Below are 27,529 nucleotides of genomic sequence, written 5' to 3' on the forward strand. Positions count from 1 at the left end.
AAAGAAGACAGGAGGGGAGGGAAGACAAAAAACCTCTTAGCATTTTCATTAAAGTAATTTTGATACTGCCTTCTTTATTTGAAAGCAAAGCCACTATTCCTCCAGCAGTGGTTGGGCAGGGCAGTTACCAAGCACTGACTTGCACAGGCAGGTGAGTGGGGCAGCACCAGGGATGCTGTTCTCTGCCTGGACAGGACCTGGCAGCAGTAGGCAAGGGGACAGCCCATCCAGCCTGAACAGGAACTCTTGGGAGGGAGGCTCAGTGCCGAGCAGAGGTGCTGGGCAGTTGGCCACCGCACTGCCTTCCTCTTCATCTGGCCAGAGAGCTCAGGCAGAGACTGACCATAGCCTCTGCTCGAATCAATGGCAATGAGCTGTGTTCTGTTTCATCCCATTTTTAAAAGCAAGAAATGTTTCTAGACCCTTCTAGGAAACAGGTAGTGGCTGTTAAGGAAGCTCCCATTGCCCTTTTCTAAATTGTGAGAACCATGGAAACAAAAGCAGCTACAGCTGCTGGTGCACAACCCCTGTGTCTTTAGCCAATGCACCTCGTAAACCAAGAGAGGACCACAAAAATGAACAAGACTGAACAGTCTGAGTGCGTACTATTTCTGCAAGAGGGCAGGCAGGGCACAGATTTTATCTCAAAGCCTGTTCATGTGCATTTTGCAGAAGCAGAGCTCATAGACACAGACACTGGGGCTCACAGATCTGTCAGGGCAAAATAGATGCAGCTACAATATTTGGCATGCTCTGATGACCCAGAGCTGCAGACGTGTTTACAACTGCGCATGAAAAATGCGTCCCTAAACAAAAGAAATCTAAAGGCAAATTTTGTTTTTATGCTGCCTGACCTTGACTGCGTGTTGTGGCAGAGGAGCGGAGAGCTGCCAGACCCTGGCCACAGGACCAATTAACCCTTTGGAAGCAAGGGGTCCGACAGCCAGGAAGGCATACCATGAGGTATCCCAATGCTCTTATCACTTCCTAGGAAGAGATGAGGCACAGAACAGGTCCCAGCCTACAAGTGTGGAGACATTACACCATGCTGGATATGACAATGCTCTACAAAAGCTTCACGTCCAAATGAGGCATGTTTTCAACACACGGTATTGTTTTGTGCACAAAATACAGCGTGAACTGTTTTCTATTTTTCGGTCACCCGATAATCACTGGATCAGACTGGTCTCCACACAGCCACACTGTCACCAGCAACATTATTTATACATAAACCTCCCAGCCTTCCTCCGCAGCCAGATTTGCCAGGTAGGTAATTTCGTTCTCAATGAAGCAAAACTGGCTTGCTTTCAATGACATGCATCTACACTGCTATTATACAGCCGACTGCCTCAGTTAAGATTTCCCAGCACAAAGATGAGGAAGAAAAAAATAAATAATCCTTTTATTTTGCATTTTTCACCTCATATTTAGAATTCCACCTAATTTAATTGCGGATTCTGCAGTCACGGGGGATGGGGGGGATTGCAGAGAGGGCTCCTTTTTCCCAGAAACAAAAATGAAGTAAACGACATAGACATGACATAGCAGTCTTTTCCTGCTGGTTAAAATCACTTTCTCCCAGCTCTCGCCCATCTAATACTGCAGCATTCTCACTCCCCAAATGTACCATCTGAGCAGTGCATTCGTTAGAGTGTCTCCAGCTCCTGATCACTGACAGATGCGATCTTATCAACTGACACATTCGAGCAAAAACTGCCTTTCCCCCAGTATTCCAGCGGCCTGAATTCAGCAGCACTGACAGCCCTCCGCTGCCTTGCTGCTTGCATCGAGGATGCATCCACAGTCAGGAGGTAGATGCTTCCCCTCCAGCATCTTTCATCCCTTCATAAACAGGCAAGGACCACAGCTTTTAGCCAGCGACCTACGGCAAAGAGAATGCAAGTGCGGCGGGTACAGCAAGGATAAAACAAGCCCTGTTCTCAACAGCAAAAGGATGTAAATGGGATGCATTTACTTACATGACGATTCAGTGCCAAACATGGCTCGCCCCAGATGCTGCTGTTTTAAAAAGGAAAGAAGAAAAAAGAGTGGAAGACAGAGGGAGTGTATGAGAGAAGGGATGAGGCTGCTACACAGCAGGGGTCATGAAGCCAGACAATGCAGTCCGGGCTATCCAAGCTGCCAGATTCTCCTCTCTCCTCCTCTCTGCTCTGCTCAACACCGCAGACAGCTTTTCCTTGCAACCGCAGCGAAGGTCCTTCTTCAGGAAGCAAAAAGCAGGAGCTTCTGTTTTAAATCCGAGTGATGAGGGCAGGCCGGCGTCCTTTCTGCGCTACCGGCAGGCAGAAAGAGGCACCGGGCACCAGCTACTGCAATCCCCAGCCCGGCTCGCCGTAAGACAATAGCGGAGCTTATGCACACACGGGATGACGTCAGGACCCTGCAAAGACTGACTGCTGCTAACCCAGAGGCTCGCAGGGGGCTTGGACAGAGCACGGCGATTCAGATGGGAATGCCTTTGTCACAAAAAGCGGAGCACAAAGAGCCAGACATGTATTTCTCTCCGTGATGCTAACGCTCCCACCCGGGTCTGTAATGCTAGCAGGGAAATCTGCCTTGAATTCGTGCTCCTTTTCTCAGCCGCACAAGATGCAGAGTGTCTCTGTGCAAACAGAAGAAATTTCAGGGACAAATAGCCTAGTAAATGTCACTTACAGCATTTTCAGTAAAGAATAACTCCAAATTTCTATCACTAACTCTCTTTATTATTTTTCCATCAAAGAAATACTAAACTCCTAGGCCAGTCTACACTTCGGACCTAATTTTCACATCAAAATGTTAGCCAACTGTCTCACTTACTTAAATTTATTGTCAGAATACACCGTAACAATGCTCTAACCACAATAAATGTCACGTATCTAAATAAAAATAAAAACCCCAAAGCACATTGAATTCAATGATAAAAAGGCATCCTAGCAACCAAAAAATATTGTCCTTAATTTTTCTTTATTCTTCAAAACCAACTAGATCTAGTGTGCATCTGCATGTGCATTTTTTAGTGCACTGAGCTTATTTTCTTCCTGACATTTAGTAGCTCAAAAATGTTCAAACATAGAAACAAAGCCCTAAGCTCGCTCCTTCGATCCTCTCACAGACAAAAGGAATTGCCTGTCTCATGATGGTGAGAGCAGCCAAGCAGGAAGCTGATGGCTGGAAGCTATGAGATGATGGGGGCCATCCACAGAATGGCTGTCCAGAGGTGGCAAACCCAAGAACATTTCTGCAAAGTCTCACTGAAATGTACACGCAGTTCCCAGGATGTCAGACACGGAAAAGTACTTATGGTGGATGAGGAGAAAGGAGATAGATGCAGGTCCATTAAGTCAAGCACTTAAAGGCAAGCAACCATTCCTCTTCCCATTTCTCAGTTTTTGTGGGTTAACCATTCCCTAACACTTCTGCTGCTCCGCATGCCAGGGGGCTTTGTGCTGTTCGCAGAATACCCAATGCCACCATGAGCAGCAGGCCAGAAAAACAAGTCCTTCTCAAGACTGGCAGCACCTGCCACCTGAGGAGCTCAGCATGCTGAAATCATTAGGGAACCAGGGAGGTGTTGGCTGGGACCACTGCAGCCTAAAGGACTGCAAGCGGACTAAAAGCAAAATACAGCATTCAGAGCCGCAGCAGTTCACTGCTGGGACAGTCCCTCTGGTCCTGGGGATGGGGGACATGGTCCCAAGCTGAGAAGAGTGTGTATACCCACAAACATCCTTATGGACCCTCAACAGCCCTGTGCTGGGAGACAGGAGAGAGTGCAAGAGGCTGTATAGAGCCTGATTTCGTGCTTCTCACAGCAGTGGGGGGCACCTACCTACTAAGGCACACCAAGCTACTCTCCTCGCTACATCTGTTGGCACAAAATGCTCTTCAGCTGTTTCCCTGCTTTCCATTCCACACATTGAACAGTCACTTTGTGTTCTGCACACATCATAAAAACAGGGCCACCAAGCTCATGGCAACACTTACCTGTAATTCACTGCTGGAAGAAAGTCATGAGAGAGGCCATATCCTGTGCTGAGACAGCTCACAACCCACTTTCTAACAGGCAGATTTTAGTCTCCATCAGTAGACAGGACATCAGCGCTCATAATCATAGTCACTCAAATCAACCAAGAGATGACTTAAATTAACCAGGTGTCCTCAAATCTGTACTTAAGCACCTGAATTAATAGCCTGGCTGTTCAATTGTCATGATTTTTGCAATCACACTCATGGATGCACAGCACCAAGAAGCCACGTCCAAAACTGTTTTGACCGTGATGGTGGCACAAATCCTCTGACAAGGACTGTAGCTTTGCTGTTCCCAGAACTGAATTAGTTATTTTGACTATTTGGAGCAGTTAACACCTCCTTCAGACAAAACAGGTTGATAAGACGCTTTGGTACACCAAACAAACTAAGTTCTGGCTGGATTTTCAAGCAACTGGACTTTCCAGCAACTGAGGCAAGCTCACAAAAGAAATGTGTCTATTATGTATCTGCAAGCCTTCAAGCATCTTTAAACACAGGTCTCTGGAACAAAATCCCAAGTGCATTCATGCAATGGCTGAAGAATAAGCGCTGCTCTGATGAGCAGATCTGACCTTCCAAAGCATTGTTTCCAAAGGAGAGACAAAACCTCAGGGCTTTTCCAGCGACATCCTTGAAAGTGTCAGAGCCCAGGCCCTCTGCCAAGTTCTCATCACACTGACGCATGCAGGTAGTTGAAAAGCCCAAACAACTCATGCAGTATCTCTGGAAGGATTTCACAATAATCTGTTTCATTAGACTTAGGTTTGGCAGGTCAATATGTTGCCTTGTGGGAAAGGTGACCCACTACAGGCCACTGAAGGACTTTCTCCAAAATTCTTTCAAATTTACCTAAAAGATTTTGTCAAATGACTTTGAGAAAGTGTTAAAATCTGTTTCCGACCTAGTGCTCTTTTAAAACCGTAATCTTTCAGTTTGCTAGCAGAATTACAGATTTCTGTTTTCAATGCTGAATGCTGCTGTTGGTTTATTCTACAAAGAAGGGTCAACAAATGGTTTTTCCTCTCTTATGCATAAGTGAAGAGAATGTAATTAGTGTACAGAAAGCGTCAAAGGAAATCTCTGGCCATCATTGCCGTGATTTGTTTACAACGTGCACAAGACATTGTTCAAGTATTAGATTAATTTACCATGTACTTCCATACATTCTGCCACAGCATGAAATATTTAAATCGGCAACAAAATATATGCTATGCAAAGCTGTCTCCTGTACATTCACATTTTCCAGAGAAAGGGCTGATGCCACTCTTGAAGCAGATATTCTTTATTCTTTACTTTATCACTGCAGAAATTAATACTCATCTTTTACTTTGTTTTGTAAGGACACATGTGTCCAAGCCCTAAAGTATAGGTTGAGTTTTAATAATGAAGCTGGATAACGAAACGTTAAACTTTTTATACAGATGTAAATTTCTGCTTTGGAATAATTTCTTTCTATAAAAACAGTGCAAACAGGAAATCTGAGCTAGCAACAGAGCAACTCTGTACACGTGCCTTATGCTGATCCATTAAAGCATAACTCCTTATTCTCTCTTGCCACTAGAAAAACATTTCATTTTGCATTTAACCTCCTTTTTCACAGGAGAAACTCTGAAAGCAGGAAATGAGTCCAGCCCACCTGTGAGGTTATCCTGTCCTACTGCCCTGAGCAGCTCACCTCGACAAGGGAATTCTCACCTGTGTCCTCCCCAGGGCAAGAAAACAGGTACCACACCTTCAAGTCTCTAGAGGGGAAGTACAGGATAATCTCAGTAAGCCTCAAAGGTAGGTAAGAATCTTTATTACATTAGTTAAATTGCCTTTCCTTACCAAGATCCCCAAAAAGTTCTGTAAGCTTTTCAATGCCTGAAAACTGCTATTTTTTAAGACACTGAAAAACTTAATCCATTTAATGTGCTTTTGAAAACTTTTGAGCTGCAACTCTGCAGTGAGTCCACACCATTCAGAGATCTCCAAAAGGAATTTATTTTGCCAGCAGTAATGCTAGTTCCCTCCTAAAAATGCAGTGAGACACCCAGCAACCCAAACTGTGACAACCTCCAGCTTCTGTAGGTATTGTCAGTTCTGGCAACACCTGCCACACCAATTATTCATTAACATGATACCCACAAAATACTGCAAGGTAGTTTTTTATGCTCCAGAAAAAAACTAAATCAAACAGCAGCATGTATTACAGAACTGCAGCTCTTTGGCTTTATGCTTTGCTCAACTTTGCTGACCCTAATTATCTTTAACAAACATATCTGGTGAAAAAGTTGACATCATGATTACACCAATATAATCAATCCAGTGTGGTGCAACAACTTCAGCTTGTCACCTCACAGGGGAAGGTATTTAAGGTACAAAAACCTCCCCAAGCAACTAAAACAAATATCCTGCACTGATGCTCTACCATTGAGCCCCCAGGGCAGAGGTGTTTTCCAATACCTCCATCGCTAAATGAAGCCAGTGTCCCAGAAATGGCAACTTTGGAGCCGTGGCAACAGGGAGAGGGACAGTGGCCAGCTGGGATGAAGGACAGCTCTGACAAGCCCTTCCCAGCAGGAAAGCTGGCAGCAGGGCACAGGTCCAGTGGGGTCTGGCAGCTTGGGCTAGAGAGCATTCAGAGCCAAGCTGAGCCAAGAAAGATATGTCCCACTGGAATGAAATGTCTCAAGTGCTACATTTGTGCAAATGTCAGCAAGTTTCCACATGGAGCTGTGCTGGACAAGCAGGAGCAGCTCAGGGAGTAAGAAAGGCTGACACAGGACCACACAAGACAGGGAGATAAAAGGACTGGCTTGCCAGACAATGGAAAATATCTCTGAGCATCTGAGCTGTCTGAAGTCCTCGGTGCTCTCCTCACAGCCTGGTCTTATCACATTTTGTTTGAGGTTTTCCACCCACATCCTCTCTTCACAACATACCATTCCCTTGTTGTGCTGGCACAGAAAGGAAGGAGACTGCTGGCAGAAAAGAAATTAAGATCTTTGTCCTGTTCAACACAGACAAAGGATTTTATACCAGACTGATCCACGGACTGCAGGGATTTTTTTTTTTTTTTTCCCCTTTTTATTATTATTTGGTTTTGTGCTGATTTTTATAATATTTCTGTGCAGTCCACACTGCATTTATGCAACCCAACTTCATGTAAAAATTCTTTTTCTTCACCATTTTTAGGCAATTAATGCCTAGAAAAATTAAACTTTGTGAGTAAACATATATATGCATACACACTTTTTGTCACCAAAAAATATTTTTATGTCTGCATTGGTCCTTACCTGAGAGATTAAGTTCAAAAGACAGATTGCTTTTCAAAAAAGATACACAATGAACCATAATTTCAACATGTCTTTTAGCAAAGATCTTAACTTCACCACAGCTTTGTACATGACTACTGCAAGCCATTCACCAGGGGCAGCAAGAGGCAAACTCCCAGCAGAGGCTCTGCCATTAAGAGAGAATGTTTTGCGTGTTTTGTCTCTCCCAGGCCACCCAGCCATCTAAGGTACATGTAACGGAAATGAAGTTCCAGCCGTTATGAAATAGTAGAGTATTACACATAGAAAAGTGTATGTAAAGGATATAAGAATGCTCATATATGCATACATGCATATAAGAAAGAAAAAAGAAAATACATTAGCCCAGCTTAAGCACCTAATTCTAGAGAACAACTGTTATTTTAGATCATGGGCAGGTGTCTAGTTAGATTTCTTTGCATATCTGGCACCTAGTATCAGGGAGGAACAGAACAGAACAGTATTCCCATTCCCTACAGCAGAGGATACAGAACAAATTGTCAAATTTCAACAAGTTCCCTTGCATCATTCAGGATGAGACTGGTAAAAAAGGCAAAAATTATTTTGTAAGTGGCAGAGTACACCTCACCTTTTGTATCATATTGTCAAAAGATTAGGATGGTGATTCACCTCTTTTTTGTTTCCGTTTGGTTGGTTTCCTTTTAACACAGAACTCTTTATCCACAAATATCTTAGACAGTTACCAACACTGCGACAATCTACTCCCAGTGTGCAAATGACACATCAAACCCAAATGAAATGTTATTTTTTCAGTAACATCAAACCCCATGGCTCATCAGAGCATGTGCAATGTCTTGTTAAATTCCGAGAGCAGTTTTTTGTCCCAAATGCATGCAACTGTGTGATGAAATGAGGCCACTACTGTATCTGAAAAACGTTCCAGCAGAACACACTACCGTTCAGTATGATCCAAAGAGAACTCAGAAACAAAGGAAGCAAATAAATCTTCAGTGTTATCTGTTAAATTAATTTAAATCACCAGCTATTTAGATAGGTTTTTAAAAGAATAAAATATTAGAAGAAAAACAAGGTGTTTATTTTCTACACTGAGGGAAATACTTGAACTATTTGGGGATTTTGGGTTTTTTTTTATTTGTATCCTAATTTCTGGTCTTTTCCAAGGATCTATGCCACAGGCCTGCACATGAGGTAGACATGAAAGGTTCTAAAGTCAGAGCGAACAGAGGTGGATAACAAATTTTAAAAAGGGATTATAAACAAACCGTCATGATTTTTACATGACTCGGAGGGATCAAAAATTAGGATTAAGGCCAACTCATAATAAACCACTTGCAAACTGGCATCAGAGAGAACATGTGTGGCCCCTATAAACACAAATATCCAATTTATATGTATAAAAATGAATCAGAGAGACTCAGAGGAGTAGCAAGTATTGCCAACATTGCGTCAAAATCTGCACTAATGTCTGATCTAATGTCCAATCTTCATGATTAGCAGAAAGTTTGACTGTTGAGAGAGGAAAATCAAATTTAGATTACTTCTCAGCCTGAGTAAACACAGTATGAACGTTCAATCCGACATTACAAATAGCTGTAATTTCACCATAAATACAGGAAAAATGAAGGACTTCCAAGCCTACAAGGTAATCACGTCTCTGTTAGATGGGTGAGTGCTGTATTAAGCATACCCCCTAGCACATATAAAGAAATCCATAATATAGCCATGGGGGAAAAAAATTCGATTGTGACTTTTATTTCTGTTTTTCTATTTGGATACTCCTGTGTGTAACAGTGAATGAGCTGATACTGCAGCCATAAACACAATTGAAGAGTCAGTGGGGAAACGAAGCCCACTGGAAGCTGTTTGACTAGATGCACTGCACATTTAAGGATTTCAGTTTTCCCAAGATGAAGCATTTTGGTGGTGTCCCAGTCTCTCATTCCGGGGGTTCCACTCTACTTTCATTCAGTGCCAACCCCAGACTGGAAATCTAAAATTCTCTTCTCGGAATAAAAAAGATTAACCACAAAACTAGTAAATGCTTGGACAGCTTGATTATCATAGTTTCTCTCGACACAGAATTGCTTCTGTGAGTCAGCAAAACAACCAGAGCAGGATGCCCTCGTGATCCTGCAGTGTGATCGGCGTTAGGTTGCAGCAGCACTGAGGTCTGTCCATCCATCAGGCTCTGACTGCAGGCTCCAGCCATAAAGCCTGGGCACAGCATCCTCACTTGCTGAACACTCAACACCGGAAGAGTAAAACCTCTCCTGGAAAAGCAACGTTCTGCAAGTTATAAAAAAGAATTATGTGGATAAGTGCTAGCCTGAGGAACAAATGTATGGTGAAAAAGAAGCCGCAGCAATGCACTTAAGCATTGTATCATTGGCTTTTAGAAGAAGGTTCTTAAACTTGACAGACACCCTGGAAAAGCTCTCCAGAACAAAGCACTAGAGAAACTATTAGGCTTTTAGTCATGGTAACAGAAACCTTATCTGGACAATTAGAGGAAAACAGGATTGGAAAGAGTGGTGGCATCTGCCCTCCTCATTACAGTGAACTGTACCAGCAGCCTCCTCACCTGGCACCAGGCACAAAGGAAGAATGCACAGACTCCCAAGTCTAACTCCAGGTGGAAACTCATCTTAGGACTCAGAGCAGACCTCTACCAGGAGCTCATGGCACTACTGCCTCACAGGGTTCCTCTCACAGCACATCACATCACATCACGGTGCTGCCAAAGCACAACGAAGCATCAGTAACCACAGCTTATTCCTTCCATTCTGGAGATGGTCAGTGAATGAACAGCATGGAGAATCATGACTCAAGACAGGCAAGATGGTAAGTGGCACTGGCAATTTAATGACAACTACATGATCAGATATTACAATATTCAAGTTTCTCAGAATTCTGGTACTAATAGTGGGCCTCCCTCTGAGTAGACCACACTGCCAGGGTGCTGGTATTATCACCCTTTCAGGCCTCTCCCCTGGAGCAGTGGAACCCTCAGAGCTGCTGTATTTCATAGCATAACAGGAGAGAGTAGACATGGAGGTTACAGCTCCCAGTCTCCACAACATTCACTTCAATAAAGTCCTGGTCAGCACCATTAGAGAGCACTGATTTTCTAAATTAGTTTTGTTCTCAGCTCAGCAGTTGTCAGCTTCAACAGTGCCCATTTCTCTCCACTGACTACAGAAAGAGCACACACAGAGTAAGGTTTGAGCAGCTCAGGTGCAGATACCTGCATGGAAGTGCCTTCTGTGTGTCTGTGAGTTTTAGGGGAACCACTAGAAAAGGAGATGGCTATGCTAATGCCAGGGGCCCCATAAATCAAGGAAGAAAAGGAAGATCCCTGCACTTCAAACCAGCTTTAAACTGTGGCCTCTTCTACGTGTGTTCCCCCTGAACGGGTCCCAGATTGATTAGGTCATCTGAAGAGCAGCTGTTCAGCTGAGAGAGACACCCTTTTGCCCCCTGCAGCTGCAAAGATCTCCATTACACCAGAGATCTCCTGATACTTCTCTTCCTCCAATGCCATGAAAGATTCAAGGGCTTGTGTCCAGTACCAGGTGGCACACTGAGTTTATCAACTTCATCAGCCCAGGCAGGAAGGTCACGCTGAGCACAGCAGGTACAAGAAGTTGATAAAATCAGCAGGCATCACTTCACCAGTCTTCCCTGCCGAGACATGCTACCTCCTAACAAATTTAAGCACAGACACACATTCTTTCCTTCAAGTAGAAGTGTTTGTGGCCCTTCCTACATACCTGATTTGTTTACTTAATGCCACCTAATCAGTTATCAAACCAGGCTGAAGAGCTTCACCCTGCAGCAAAGCAGGAGCATATGGCTCTGCTCAGCCTGCAGGGCAGGGAGATTGCCTCCAAACATCCGTCCTTGAAGCTTCCTGAAACCCAGCAGCCTTTAGATGGCCACCAGCTCTGTTTAGTGCTGTTTGTTGTCAGTGTTATTGACCCACTTGAGCCTCTGGCTCTGTTTACACTATAGCAAGTACTGTTTGATACCACTCATTCTTCACAGAAGATGGTTTGGTGATTGGCCAAAGCACAAACTCAAGCACAAGGACTAACTCGCCTTCTGTATTCAGTGGGTTAAGGCTGCCCCTGTGGCCACCCTGAGGGCAGAGGCTCACCCTGAGGGTCCCTTAAACTTCAGTCAAACAGCATGAGAATCATATCTTGAGAAAATCTTTTTAAACAAAAATTCTCAAGAAAATGTATTCCAAAATAAAACACAGATTACTGTGTATTTACCTCACATCAAACACCACACTGGAAACTGTACACTGGATGAACGTAGTCCATTATGGCACCTTCTCTGACCTCAACCTTCACACCTCCTTACAAACTGGTACAAAGAAGACTGACAGGCTTCATTACTTTTGTTGCTAATGATGTGTTTGAAATTGATACAACACACTACAGACAGGGAAAAACAAAGGGTTAGTTACTTGAAAAAGAAAAGGCTATGTATGATCAAATGTCCAGCCAGACACATACAGACTCCCCTGTCATGCAGAATCAGGTCCCACGGAAAAGACCTCATTTGGAAGTACCACTGTGTTTTAATCATGTGTTTAACATGTCCCTTATTCCAACTATCTTCCTCATCACTGTGCAGAGAGAATTAAGACTCTTCTGGAACACTGGAGTTTTTTTATGAAATAACTGCTTCTTATCAAAGCAATTATTTTTATACAATATAGTCTGTGAAAAAAAATAGTTTACTTGGTTCTACTTTACCCCTGCACTACAGATGGAACTGAATTTGTATTTCACCAGGAAACGAATCCTTTGCAGACTTTTCATTGTCATTTACTAACTTGAATTAACATCTATTTAAACGCAGTTAGTTAGATAACCGTCACTCAAAGAAAAGCCAAAAACTTTTATTTTCCTGTGACATAACATTAAATATTTTAAAAACCTCCTTGCTGAAACGTCCCTTACGTGTCTTTTGGCAAGGGCCCACCCTGGCTCAGGGAGTGGGCAGACACAATGCTGCATGTTCACTGTGGAAGCCAGAAAGCAACTGGAACGTCTTACTGCAATAAGCCAGTCTCAGTTCAGCTCTGCCACAAAGTGCACCAGAATTACATGTACTGTAACAGAGCCAGATGTCTCCAGGGCAGGAGCTTTCTAAAGGGGTCATTTCTGGCTAGCAAGCTGCAGTTAAAGCTGCTTTTTTTTTTTTTTTTTTTTTTTTTCCCCCTTAAAATATTTTAAATTTTTCTTGGTTTTTATTGCTATTAAAATTTAAACCAAAGTGCTTCACTAGTTTATAACAGACAAGGACTACTATGTTTTCAGCAGTAAACACAAAGCAAAACCAGATCAAGCAAAAGCCTACAAGGCCAGGCGACAGTGTGGACAGCGCCCATGCAAAAAGCCACGGTGGGGATGGTTCAAACAAAGCAATACAGTCACATTCATATAACTTTATTCAAGCTAAAATCCAAATTAGATGAAATGGGTATAGCAAAGTGGCTACTCATTCTACCTACCTGGCCACAGACAAGCTCAGATCCCAGCCCTCTACCCAGACCTGCCCCTCACTTGCCCCATGCTTCCTAATCCAGAGCTCAGAGACACTGGCATCCACCCCTCCCCTTGGAGAGCACCCAGCCTTTTCCAACATGCAGCCCATTCCGCCCTCAAGCCCACAGGATAATCTCCCCTCTCGTCTGCCTTGCTCCATATCCTGTGTTGTCTCTCCAAAGTCACCTTCCAGCAGCACAGATTGCAAGGGTGTCCAAATCCCTGTCCCATCAGGACCAGCCGGGGTGGGTTATGCATGGTCATATCCACCTGGGTTTTGAATGTCTCCAAGGATAGGGATTTCACAGCCTCCCTGGGCAACTTGCTCTGGGGTCTGAACAACCTCAGAGCACAGAAATGCTTTCTCAGGCTCAGACAAAATTTCTTGTGCTTGAGCATCTGCCTGTTGCCTCTTGTTCTACCATTGGGCCCCACTGGGAATCCAATCTGTATCCAAGTCCATCTCAAAGACTGCAGCCCCTCCTGGCCCAGAATACACCATTCCTTTTGATCTCTCCATTAAAATACCCTTCTGTCTCAACCAGAGATCCCTTGGATCCCTTACTGAAATAAATTATGCATATTGTTCTGTCCTTGGATGAAAACAAGCATACAAACAACAATGTGCATCATTTATTTCAATAATGGTACTTAAAGCAGATGGATATATAACTGGATTCTTTTTGTCTTCCTTTTTCCTAAAATCTGAATATCAAGTTTTCTGCATGTCTTTGGAATAAACCTCAAACTGAAACTCAGCCTTAAGAGCTGAGTATTTTTCAGGCTTCTAGAATTTGTCCTTGACTATTTCTGTCAGAAAAGTATTCTGTCCATCACTGCATTTGAGGCAAAAGGACATATAATAAAGTCAGCAAGTTTATATAATAGTACTACTAATAACAATAAATATATGTACTCACTATATTATATATATTATCATACATAATAATATATATAATAAAGGAGCAGGAAGCCTCGATTTAAAAGCACAACATTGTGCCTTCCCCTAATGCAGAGCTACTGAAGCAAAAATACACATCTCTGTGAGGAACGTTCTATAGTGAAAACTTTAACCAACAATTATCAACTTTTGCCAAATTAAGACCAAAATAATGCTTAGAGTGAAGTAGTTTTAAGAGTGCATAATAAACAGATTTTAATACATTAATAAATACTAGCTGTAAGCCACAGGAAGTGTCCTTGCTTTCCCCCTTTTAACATCTTTAAAACAAATATAAATTGCAATAGTAAGAGGACAGTTTTGCAGACCTAATAGTATAGCAGTAACACTTTCAACTGCAGTCTAAGGAAAAAAACCATGCAGTGATGGCATGACTAAATATTTCCATGTCATCAAGCCCAATGAAACAGATTATGACAGGGAGTTCTGAAGTTTCTGAAGAAAAACGAAGATCATAAGAACCTTTGATTTTACAAACCAAGGACTTTTCCATAGTGTACTTTGGGGGTATTGCACAGTAAATGGGATAGATAATAGTTCAGAACCAAATAATGTTGGGGTTTTTTTTTTAATTACAGTACTTTTTACTGTTTCTTGAAAATAGACAACTGTCTAAATTAGTTATTTACCTTTGTTGTGAAACAACTGAGAGTTTCAGAATTTCCTTGATTTAAGGCACCATTGACTTCAGAGAAAATATGATCTTAATCACACTCTTGTTTATTTCTTCCAATTGACAGATGAATGAATATGCTGTTGGCAATAAACAAAACTCTTAATCCTCTTAAAATGCAGCATTTTGGCTCAGGGTGAATAATAAAACCTCACCTGTTTTAACTTTCTTTCACAATCAGACAGATCCAGACTTCTGACAATACTGTGGCATCATTTTGTTGCTTCTACAGCAATAAAATTTATTTTTGTATATATCATCATCAAAACTTCACTAAACCATGCCTTTAGAAGCTGTACAAAGCTGTTTTATGATCCCCTTCAGTTGCCTGCACTGCTGCCTAGCCTTCAGCTGCCACGTGCCCCTGAATGCAGCCACATGAGCCCATGCTCCTCAAACCCACCTTTTGGCACTCACCCTTCTGAGCAGCCCATGGGCAGTCAGGCCGTGGAATGGACTTGGCCGAGCAGAATATGAGGAAGAGTACACAGCAAGATAGGCTGCTCCCACACAGCAAACTGCTCAAGTCACCACTGACCCTCAGCCACCTTTACACATCTGCGGGGTCAGAGGGCTCCCACTGCCTGGGATGTTCTTACTGCAGCAAACGTTGTGGTCACAAGCAAATACAACCTTGGGTCACCTTTGTACTCCTACATACCAGACCATTATGTTGGACTAACAGAACAAACACACTGTTCTCCGAACAGGCAGAATCCAGCCTTCGAATAAAACAGTCTTTAGACATCAACAGAGTGTATGTATAAGCTCTTTTTTCAACGACAGTACAGTTCTTATGGGAAATATAAGCCATCTTTTTTCATTTCATTGATGGTTGAAGTAATTTCTGAATGAAGCTTGAAAAAAATCTATCTTGATTTAAAGGTGCTGCTTGAATGTAAAACTGAATGCTGCGTCTTTAAATGACAGCTGCTAGTCTCAAGGCAAAAAGGTAGTTCAGGGAAATGAAGCACAGTCCCACAAAGGTGGATCTGGTGCAGCCTCTGAATTCCCACTGCTGACTGAGAGCTCAATAGACATCTTGCACACATTCTATTTTGTTCTTTTGTTTGCTTGTTTATTTGTTGCGTAGAGTTAACTGTCTTCAAGGTGCCAGCAGGACCGTAAGAAGGCTTCTGCCCTTCTGAAGCCTCACTACTTCCTCCTACAGTCAAACCATTTCTCTTTCCACTTTCATCCCACAGTTCTCAAGCTGCCTGTCTGTAGCTTGCAGAGCTGATCAGGAAGTGTTGACAGCAGAGTGCAGAGAGCTTCCCAGTGCATCCCCCACTTCCAAACCCTTCCCCTAGGGAACAGCTTCCCAAGAGCTCCAGCGCAGTTTCTATTTAAAAGCTTCAGACCCTGCCAGAAGGAGCTGGGTTGTCAAATTTCAAATCTGTGCTGTCTACAGAGTACTCAGATGTGTTTCTGCAGTAGTAATCGTTAGCTCTCCCTTGTGGCATGCCGCTATCTTATACCACTGTGATCAAAGCCTTACACAAGACTCTTCCTCTCTGTGTTCTATTCCTTACTTCTAGTCCAGACACAGTCTCCTTCTAAGACAAGGAAATAGTGACCACTCAAGGAATGAGGGGACAAGTGTCCCCCCAGTTGGGGTCCAGAGATCCTCATCAGTTGCCATCACTCACTCTATCCCCAAAAAATGCTCACATCATGAGCCTCCTTGCATGCTTGGAGCCCACCTTTACCATCCCAGGATGAACTTGGCTATCCCAGTTTTTTCAAATCCCTGATTTTGCTCTCACAGGGTGGTAAACCAAGTATCCATACACTGCTCTTATCAAAACCCAGGGGGTCTTCACAGGACCCAATGAACAGCGAACATCTTGCCTGAGAAATAACAGACTAATGAAAGTACTATGCAAGAGACTGCCTCGTGCCATTACAGCAGTGCGATACAGAGCCCTTTCCACCAAATACTGAAGAACCCAAATTAAACACTGCCATATTGCTGTGTGGCAGCAATGCACACATCAGACTGGGTTCATTTCCCAGGTCAGCAAAGGTTTTCCCTGCTACGGGGAGGTACTTGTATTTGTAACACTGTTTTATCTAAAATCTTCATGAGATCACAGTGGAGAGCTTCAGGGAACAGGCCCTGCCAAAAAGCCAGAGACCTGGCAATCAAAGTGCACTGCAGGGAAGAGACAGACACAGTCAGGGCAGACTGAGGTGTGAGCACAAAAGAATGTCAAGAGATGGGAGAAGGTAAACGGAGTAATATGGCAGGGAGCATCAGCCACCCCTCTGTGTGCAGACACGACTGCCTGAGACACATCCTGTGACCGAGGAGAGAGCAGCAACAACAAACCTCCTCTGAACCAGCATGGCTGCCGCAGGAATTTTCCCACAGTAAAGATCACATTCATCGCTCTGTGTCAGGAACAATATTGCATCGTAACGGTCCTGGGATTCCAGCAGATGGAAGAACACATTCAACCTCAACCACAAACTCTGAGAAGCAGCTAAAATGGGGAGGAGCAATGCTCCTTTGGCTGCGCTACAGCATGGCAGATTTTATACGTTTTAACCACATGGCTAGCACAGTGGCATGAAGTCAAATGAAGCATGGAGACTAAATCTTAATAAACCTGAAAAGGGGCAGAAACTTCCAAGCATCACATAAAAACAAGCGTCTGAACCTAACGGATGTATATGACCAAAACAAAATTTTAAAAAGAGAAAATAAATAAAGAAGTAATAAAAAGAAGAAAAAATAAATACTGAAGTAGAATTTGAAGTCCTTTCTTTACCTCTGCAATTTCACAGATCTGCCTGTGGGAAGGGAATGTGGTGGTGGCCATACAGACAACACTGCAAATGTCACTGCTTTTAAAAAAATAAACAAATATTTTTTTAGGGTTCTTCCTTTTATTTTCCTAAGTTTCCCTAACATGTGGCAAACCTTATGTACTCTTAAGAACTAGACTATTTTTCTTATGTGTGATAGCCGCTGTTATTTTTCTTCCTACATATTTTTCAAGTCATCTTTCTCAGAATTCATATGAGTACAAGATTTCACAGACACTCTTGGTTTTTTTCAGTCTGGGACTACTCTCTGTCTTCTCACAATCTTTACAGCAGGAAAGCTGTAGCCTGCACAGAGAGGAAAGCATAAATTACACTATGACAGGTTTATAAGACTAATTCTAATAAATATCTCTCAGTAGTCTCCTATTCACTGTCTCCCTAGAAGAGCAAGGAAGGATTTTTCTGCTGGCAACATTTTCAACTGCATCAACATATTTCATGAAAGTTCATGAACTTCAGCAACACTTTGCCAAGGAAGCCCACACAGGCTTGCAAACCAGGAGGCACAAGGAGGACCCTTTAGAGGCCCTGGTAGGGTGTTAGCCTGGGCTAAGACAGACCAGAGCCTGGACCCTGCCTCATGACCAGGTGCATTCAATTCACCTTTTTTTAGCTCAGATCACTGCAGGTCAGCCCTTGATCAAAGCTTCTTCCCCTACAAGACACTGCTCTCGCCAATTCAACTGACCAGGAGCTAGGCAAGGCAGAGATCTTGGATGTGAAGCGGGCATCCATGTCCCAGGATGCCGCCACCAGCACACGCAAACCAGCCGAGTGTAACTCACTTCCCAAAGGCACCTTGTGTTTTCTTGCATTGTTTCATGATGTTTTGTTTGGGTATTGAGAAAATCCAAAGCACCGCTTAAAGATCTCTTCATTTATTTCAGAAGGACCTTTAGACCTATCTTTGTTTCACGCTATCTACTGCCACTAGATTTTTATCGAGAAGAAGGGAAAAAAAAAAGAAAAAAAAAAAAAGAAAAAAGAAAAAAGAAAAAAAAAAAGAAAAAAAAAGTATTGAAGACAGAAATTGCAGCCTGGAAAGAAGCAGTATCCAGTGGTATCAAAACCAGCTATGCCAGGTGCTCTGCATGGAGAACATGCATTTTGCTTGCAGTCATCCTTTCATAATTGTTAATGGCCCCACAATTACTGTTTCAAAAAACGGTTCATGTCTTACCTACAGGTAATTATTTGAATATTGGTTCAGCTATGTCCTTGAAATGCTTAGAAATTCAAGCACATTTTTCAAGTTATTTAGGAACTTCTTTATTTAAGTACCATTGGCTTTTCTTGAAAGTCGCATCACTTCTGAAAATAGGATTTAGATGCATGATGATATAGAAGGAAATTGAGAACAAGTTTATTTTGGGGACATTAACCAGTCCAATACTGACCCACATGCACATCATTTGTTACCGAAGTCTTTTCTTGCTGGTATTCAAGAGAATGCTGCAGAGAATAGAGAGGTCTTGTGTCCATGCCTCTTTAAATCACACAAACCATGAAAGTCTGGGATGAACAACCAGTGGCTGAAGGATGATGTCCAAAGGCTAGAAGCTTTAAGCACTAAAGCATCTCCTGCAACACTCACAAGAGCTTCTTCCCATGTTACATTTGACATGGAACATACCAAATTATGGCCTTTTACCCCTAGACAAACTCAATTCTCTGTATCACAACCTGAGTACACAAAATAAATAAGACTTAAATGAGAAACATTAAAAAAAAAAAAAAAGTTTTATGAAATTGAGAACTGATCTGGTTATGGAGCTCTCGCCACTCCATCTGTCGACTCTCCTTTTCTGATTATACTGAGAGCTGCATCAACATTCAGAAATATGAAGAAAGTCTTTTAAGCTTTTCCATTATGCAAGACGTGCAGCTGGACTTTGGCCTCCATGAAACGCCTGTAACCAATATCTCCACTTTTTTCCTTTTCAGCACAAGTACAGAGTATCTAACTTCACCCCCAGTTTTTGTTGTGAAATTAGAATATTCCCAACATTTTTTGCTCTGTAGACAATTTATTTTTAAATCCACGGATAAGAATGCAGCATAATATATTTTAAAACAAATGTTCTTAGTCATCACTTCCATAATATTTCAACCCTTTCACAGGAAATACTATTCACAACACCAACAGAATAAAAACCAATGCGTTTCTATTAGCAAGTGTCCACAGGTCTTCATTTCAAACTTCAACAGTAGTAGAAAACTGCTGTAATAAAAACTTAGATAAAGACTGATTCTTTGCATTAGCACTAGTCAACAGCTGGACATCTGTCTGGAAGGTACACCCTATTTCAGCGTGACATAGTTGATCAGCTACTGAAATGAATGCTTAACTTATGCTGTCCATGTTACAAGCATGACAGACCTAGGTCTTCAAATAAGTAAAGTTTAATATTTATTAGGAGGCAATATAGGCCTCAAACTAAATTGCCTTCCTGAAACAAATTCTCATTCATGGTAACTGGCCTGTTATCGTAAAGAAAGTTTTTTTATCTCAGATGAGGAACGATAAGGTCTCCTATACCATCATTTCCTGTTCCTAAAAGCACATCAAACATGCAAAGAAAATGAGGTTAAATGACTGGTGCTTTGTTCTCCTTCTTTTCCCAAATACTACTGATAAATAAAGATGTATTTTGCATCAGTGGGAAGGGAGAACAAATGTTAGCTCTGAAGTGTCAGTTCAAATTTTAACGGTTTGCAAATTAAGTTTTTACAAATGCCAAGGCCATAGACCTACATGGACCTACATGGACCATGAATCTGGGCTGGCAATTTTGGCCATCAACAGGAAATATTCCTTGGTTCCCTGACTATTGCATTACAATTTGGTACAAAAGTGGTCCTGCCAGGTAATATAAAAGCAGATGAAAATCTTCATTATACTTAGGGATTTTGTAGGAAATGAGATACTATATTGACTAAACGTATCCTACTGTGCACAGCTGGGGAAAAAATAAGTTGCACATTACTGCAAATAAAGTTTCATTTAATTGCTGCATTTCTTCGTTCCTTTAGTTGAATTATTACTTTGACTTTGCTTACTGTCATGGCTTTTTATTTTATGTTCTTTCTACTAAACAAAGTAGGAATAGGCTGTATGTGAAATGTTGCTATTTTTCCTACAAAATTATTCCAAACACACACACAACTTAGGCAAAAACCATGAATTCATGACCAAACACCAACACGTATTTTTAATTCAAGTTGCTGCTGACATCACTGTGAGCACATCAGACCATTCAGACAAAAATGTAGCAGGATAATGCCCTATGGAATTCAAAAACTAAGCAGCAGTTAAACCATAAAATGGTCTGACCAGTAAGCATTTTCTCTCAACACCATTAAGAGGTTAAAGGCAGTTATAAGCACACTGTTTTCTAGAATTTGCTTAACAGAGGCAACATGGGCAGAATCACAGAGCATGTCTGCATCATGGCTTAGAATCAGTGTTCTCCAATTTAGTACTCCAGCTAAAACCAAGCTGCGTCTCACTCCTCCCATCTTCAACTAGAAGAACTAAAGGCATAGGTCATGGTTTGAGAAAAAAAAAAAAAAAAACAACAACAAAACACTGGAAACAGCAATGAGATAAATAAACAACAGTAACAGCAACAATATTAGTAACAAAATTAATACAAAGAAAAAAATTACACCTCCGTACCTTCTCTGGACAGAAAGTAACCCCTTCTCTCCTAAAGAGCAACAGAGTCCCTTTCTCCTGCCCCTGGCCATCTCATGATGTGGTGCTCAACAAATCTGGGCCTGGCCATGCCCCATCCCAACTACTGCAAAAAATTAATTCTCTTCCTGGCCAGAACCAGGACACTCTGATGTTCAAAAGCTACAGCTTTTGTTGTCCTGCTAACACTGTGGTTTACTGAGTGGAAAGAACAGGATTAGAAAATACAGCACATGTGACAGTATTTGCAATAAAGAGGATACACGCCTTTGGGTAGATCTTACACATCCACAGACCAGAGCCTGTTGGAGCACCTGCTGAGAGAAGGACATTCACCTCCATGGCCACAGAGCTCCCAAGGATACCTGTATTCCATGGGAGTATTAAATAGACCTTAAATAGGAAAACCAATTCTACCTCCACAGTTACTTTTGCTATTAGATTCATCCAGAAAACCTATTTGTAGACACTGATGAACAAGCTCTCATCTCATATTCCTGCTGGAGCCCAGTGGTTTCAGACACAGAGCTAAAAAAAAAAGTCTTCTGCAGCCCTGTGCATTTAAGGCAGATGTCTCCCAGAGGCACATAGATGTGCCACTGATCTACTTGTAATTACACGGGGCAATCCATCCAAAGGAACTGGCTAAACAGAACAATGTTTCTAGCCACAAATGTCTGACCTTGAAAAACCACATAAATCCAACACACCCTATAAGTTGGACCTCATCCCATCCTAGAGCCTTGGGTTTACCCAAAACCCAAAATCTCAGCAGTCCTCTTGCCTCTGGTCATTTTTGTCTGTTAGGATGAAAGACCTAATCTGAATGGGATATTCTATTTCTCTTATGGTTCATACAATTCATGGAGCAGAAATCCAAATTGGCTCATAAGCATGGCTGGTTTCCACCTAACTGCACAAGGAGACATTCTAAAGCCACGGGTCTCGCTGGCAGAAACAACTGCTGGCTTGCTGTGCCAGAAAATCTCTAGCCCTGGCTGTCCACAAAGTATCACGTCTGGGCTGAGACAGAAAAGTTGTGAAGCAGAAAACCAGTTACAACTATCAATGGTTTTCATACAGCAGATGGAATTCATAACTTCATAGGGGGATATATCACACATGGTTACAAATACACCTAAAAGCTCCTGAGATCCTCACTTATTTGCAAATAACAAAAAAGTTACAGTGATTCCTTAGGTTTCTGCTTCTGTTTGATGCTGAAGATTAAAATCTGTAAGATCAAGCACAGAAAGAAGAAAGAAAACAAATATCTGGCAAAAACCTGTTAACCTAAAATAAAGCCCTACGTAATAATTTGAAATAAAGAAGCAGGACACCTACTGTTTGAAATCTCTTCCAAGAGTATGGACTCTTCTGAGTCCATAAAAGAAGTAGCAAGTATTGCATACTTCTTTTATGGCTTTAGAGAAAATGTGTAATGGAAAAAATTCATCAAATGTCTGCATCATACAGATTAGTCAAACCACAGCACACAGTCAAGACATTGTTATGGGTGAAAAATTCCTGTGCATGACCCTACAACATTAAACTTTAAATATCCACAATTATTTGTCACTTCCCAAACTATAAAACACTTTGGTACCCTGTTTATGAAGATTTTTCAAGGAGTCCACCACCTTGCCATGGGCAGGGACCCCTTCCATTAAACTATGTTGCTCAAAAGCCCATCCAACATGGCCCTGAACATTTACAGTGAGGGGGAATCCACGGCTTCTCTGGGCAGCCTTGTTCCAGTACCTCCCAGACTCAGAGTAAAAATGTCATCCTTATGTGCAATCTAAGCTTATCATCTTTCAATTTAAAATCATAGCCCCTTCCCCGGTCACTACAGGCCCTGGTAAAAAGTCTGCCCCCATCTTTCTTATAAGCCCCCTTCATGAGGTCCCCGTGGAGACTTCTCCAGGTTGAACAACCCCAGCCTTTTCAGCCTTTCCTCACAGGTGTTCTGGCCCCAGAATGAGACATCAGAAGTGACATCCAAATCCATCATGTTTATTGGCCAGACACTGGAGGGATTTTCATTTCCATCCCATGGATGTTAAAACTCACATAACATGCACGCAAGGACAGACGGCATGTGGTACACAGAGCAAAGCAAACAGGCTCTTGGAGGGCAAAGATACATCCCAGAACATCAAACAACTAGTTTGCTCCTGTTCAGCTAGATCAGTAACTTCAGCTCAATGACCTTTCTGTCTGCCACATGCTATCTCCTAATTTCATAAATCTTGACAAAACTGCATAAACAGAAATAAGATTCTCAAGCAATTTAAGTAACCTGTACTTGAGGTTACTTGAGTCCATGAAAGTCCATGAAAGAAAATATATTCTGACAAAAGCAATGAACAGATTTAGGTTTTTTGCCTGGGAATCTCTCCTTCTTATTTCAAATAACCACCTAGCTACTCATCAAACTCTGCAGCCGTTGCCTATGAGTTTGAGCAAGGAAGACATTGAATTCCTTAGACTTAGCTTCCAATGACCTGAAATCACAGATACACAGAATATCTTTGGTTGCCCAAGGGATGCCCAAGGATCACTGAAGTCCAGTTCCTGAACTCCTCAAACTGTCTTCGCAACAGCCCATGGTTATCCTCAAGCATCTGCCAGCTTGGCCTTGGTATCCCAGTGAAAGTGATGTTGGGTTACCTCTTTTGCTTGTCCCAGAGGACACCAACACCTACTCATATCCAGCTTTTAGTGCTCCCCAGGCTGCTGAACAAACTTCAGATGGCAGGGCTTGGCACCTTCCACTACCCACAGACCTCCAAGAGAACCTCCAAAGCATGACAAATTAAATCTGACAGGATTTTTACTATATAATGTTTTACATTAACTAGAGGAGCTATAGAATTAAAGCTTCTGGTCAGTTAAAGCCCTTCTGTTTCCATTTATGGTTAAGAATGCAAAAACTTGATGGTAATTTCTTTCCCAAACTCTCCTCAGCCTGTTCCAATTTTGGGACATAATTCAGTCTAGTCAAAAATATTTTAAACAACGTGGTTTATTTATAATCGGAAAAGGCATCTTAGTAATCATCAAAATTACTAGAAGTTACTAAATTTAAAACACAATGACTGCATTTTCTTCTCTCCCCCTACAGAGTAATAGACTGAGGACAAAATCTAAGCACTGCTGTACACAGTTCAACAGAATTCTCTCCCTCCATGAACAGCTGCAGCAGAGCCAGAAAAAGAAACCTCTTTAGGTTCACTAACCAACCAAAATGTGATATTAGGAATGGGAAGGAATACGAAATAAGTAATCTACTTTATGCATCGTAGTTTACTTATACCTTATGAATACTGTCACCTATCCAAAAACATGACTGTGGAGGGAGATGTAGCCATGTTAATACAAATGATAAGAATAAAAAAATCAATATTGCTTATGCCACATAAGAGTTAAAAGAGAAAAGATACTGCAACTGTCTACAGAATAAAGTAGCAGAACTGCAAAAAAGCAGCCATTCAGTAAGATAAGGGACAAACTGAGAACTGTTCAAGAAGACAGGCATTCACTAAACACATCATTTACTTGCAGCAAGTCAGTATGGTAAGATTCTGTTGAAGTCAAGAACCATGAAAACTCAAAACTGAAATTACAGTTAGACTATCCATAAGAGTATAAAAAGGCAAGCCAAGTAAAAAACTCACATGAAAGTTAACAAGAAATGAAGGAGGGGCAGATCACAATGTCACCTGCTCATTGAAAGTTATTTTCCACTGTTTCCTGAATCTGCATCTGGTATTATCCATTCTCTAGAAAAAAATACACCCCCTCCCAAAAAAAACACCCAAAACAAACAAACAAACAAACCAACCAACCCACCAAAAAAACCTGTTCTCAACTCCTAAAGCAACACTAGAAATGCTGAGTGACTTAACCACAGAGGTTTCTATGCTCTGTATAGTTTCTGGAGCACAGTCTGGTTGCACTCACAAAACTCTCTACACTGCTCAGAAATATCAAGAACACATTAAAACCCTTGGTTTACAGTGTGGTGGTTTGATCCTGCCTAGATGCCAGGCACCCACCAAGGCTGCTGTATCACTCCCCTCCACAGGACAGAGAAAATGAAACAAAGAGTTCAGGAGTTAAGGACTGGGAGAGATCACTCACCAAATACCATCACAGACAAAAAGGACTCAACTTGGGGATATTAACTGAATTTATTACTACCAAAATCAGAGCAGGATAACAAGAAGTAAAATAAATCTTAAAAACACCTTCCCCCCACCCCCTCCTCCATCCCAGCTCTACCTCCTCCACAGAGTGGCACAGGCAGAAAGGGAATGGGGGCTATGGTCAGCTCATCACCTGTTGTTTCTGCCACCACTCATGGAGGAGTCGTTCCCCTGCTCTGGTGTGAGGGCCCTCCCAAGGGCAACAGTCCTCCGCAACCTGCTCCACTGAGGTTCACTCTTCCCCAGGCTGCAATCCTTCAGGCACAGCCTGCTCCAGTGTGGGTTCCCCACAACATCACAAGCCCCATCAGGGAACCTGCCACAGAACGGGCCCCTCTCTCCATGATCTGCAGGTGCCTGCCAGAAGCCTGGTCCAGCAGAGATTTCCCCCAGGTTCTCTCAGGCTTCCACCTGCTCCCGTGTGGGTTTCCTCCATGGGCTGCAGGTGGAGCTTAACATCCCTGTGAATCTCCAAGGGCTGCTTCACCATGGCCTCCTCCAAGGTCTGCAGAGAAATCTCAGCTCCAGCAGCTGGGGCAGCTCCTCCCCCTCCTTCTCCACTGACCCTTGGTCTCTGCAGAGTTATTCCTCTTACATATGATCACCCCCCTGTTCTCTGGCCACAATTGCTTCCGTGCAGTAACTTTTTTTTCTCTTCTTAAACCAGTATCACTTATTTATCTCTTACCACCATCTGTGAGAAGTGTTATCCCCATTTCTGACTGTCTTGGCCTTGGCCAGTGGTGGGTCCACCCTGGAGCTGGCTGGCACTGGCTGCCAGACAAACGGGAATCTTCTGGCAGCTTCTCAAAGCAGCCACCCCTGTAGCCCTCCTGCTACCAAAACCTGGCCATGCAAATCTAATACATACAGAGAAGTACTTGAGAAATTCACCAATAAATCAGGCATTTGCCTTTTCCCCTCATAAGAATTATTTTTAAATAAAAAAAATACACAGTAAGCCCCTCTCATATTTCATGTTCACTTACTTGTTTTCAGCAGCAGCTGCTACAATACAATTGGGCAAATCTAGCTATTAGAAGTATTTCCACAGCAAACTACTTCACATTCAAACTTCTTTTAATTCTTCTGACCTAGCCACTGTTGTTAAACATTAGAAGATGCAGTAAGCTAAGGAAGGGCCAAGGGCTTGTCTACCAAGGAAGCTATTCTTGTAAAGTCACTGCACTCCCAAATATTTATATCATGTTAAGTGCAAGAGGGGACAAGGCTGAAAGATGTAGTATGAAAAGAGACATAGGAGATGACTCACCAGAACAGAACACCTATGCCTATGCCCTTGAAATTCCATGTGAGTTTCTGGTAATCATATAAATTTGTTTTCTTGTATTCTGTCTTTCAAATCTCTCTGAAGTTAAGGTGCTGCCTTGATAGACACCAGCAAATGTTTTGTTCCATTTACGAGTATCTGCCATAAAAGCATGTGACAGCTGAGACTACTCTCACTAGAACACTTTAAAGAGAAAAATTTTAAGTATTTAAATTACTTCTACCTAGTATGCCTCATCAGAAGCCTCTTTACCTTGTGGTTCATTCACAACAAGCCATACACACAAAATCAATCCAGTAAGTGCAGAACAGGTGGGGAGTTGGCATGACAAACCCTTGAGACCTGTTCAGCACTTGGCAATCTACTCTAAACCCTACCTGCAATGCTCTTTTTCATCTTTTATCACTTAAAACTTATCTTTGGTCTGTCTGAATGGATGACATAAAGCTGGGAGCTAGCATTTAACACACAGCCATATAAAGACCAGGCACTTGAGCACCAGCCTGGTTAAAACTTCCCAAATAAGCTCATGGACAAAATCCCAATGAAGTAGACATGCACCATTCCAGAGGCCCCTGATGTTGAAGAGTGTCTGAACTGTCTGATCAGCTTCCAACACCTACATTTTTAAATAATGCTGTTGTGTATGCACAAAATATCAATGGCAATCCAGAGGAAGAATATAAAGCAGCTTGAGAATAAATTGAATGAGCTGAACTTCAACTCAATTTATTTGATTTCTAAGAAAACAACCTGGTATATGTTTTTTGTTTTTTTTTTTTTTTAGCAAGGCAGATATAAGCATCAAAGGAAGGCAGTGACTTCTTTCCTGAAAAATCCATGATAAAAGACATCAAATGCTAAAATTAGCAATATACATATTCTTTTTTAAAGGATTTATATTGAAACAAAAGGGACATTTTTCAAAACTTGTATCAGTGTCCATGGTTACAGACGCCTGAATAGATCAGCTGTATTGGGGGGCAAGGGATA

General features: G+C 42.1%; 1 protein-coding gene across 3 annotated transcripts in view; it reads right to left on the reverse strand.

Annotated features, from left to right (window-relative positions):
• The window catches only part of ST7 (suppression of tumorigenicity 7), a 141,193-nt gene that overhangs the window by 99,017 nt on the left and 14,647 nt on the right, over positions 1–27,529 (reverse strand). The window contains exon 1 of one of the 3 annotated variants that reach the window (XM_040061973.2): positions 1,980–2,346. The exons of the other annotated variants lie outside the window; for them this stretch is intronic. Within the exon in view, the coding sequence (XP_039917907.1) occupies positions 1,980–2,001 (22 nt within the window). The 5' untranslated portion in view covers positions 2,002–2,346. Of the gene's footprint in view, positions 1–1,979; positions 2,347–27,529 lie in introns of those variants that run through there. 3 annotated transcript variants of the gene reach the window in all.

The sequence above is a fragment of the Hirundo rustica genome, chromosome 4, assembly GCF_015227805.2.
Source record: "Hirundo rustica isolate bHirRus1 chromosome 4, bHirRus1.pri.v3, whole genome shotgun sequence".
Lineage (NCBI taxonomy): Eukaryota > Metazoa > Chordata > Aves > Passeriformes > Hirundinidae > Hirundo > Hirundo rustica.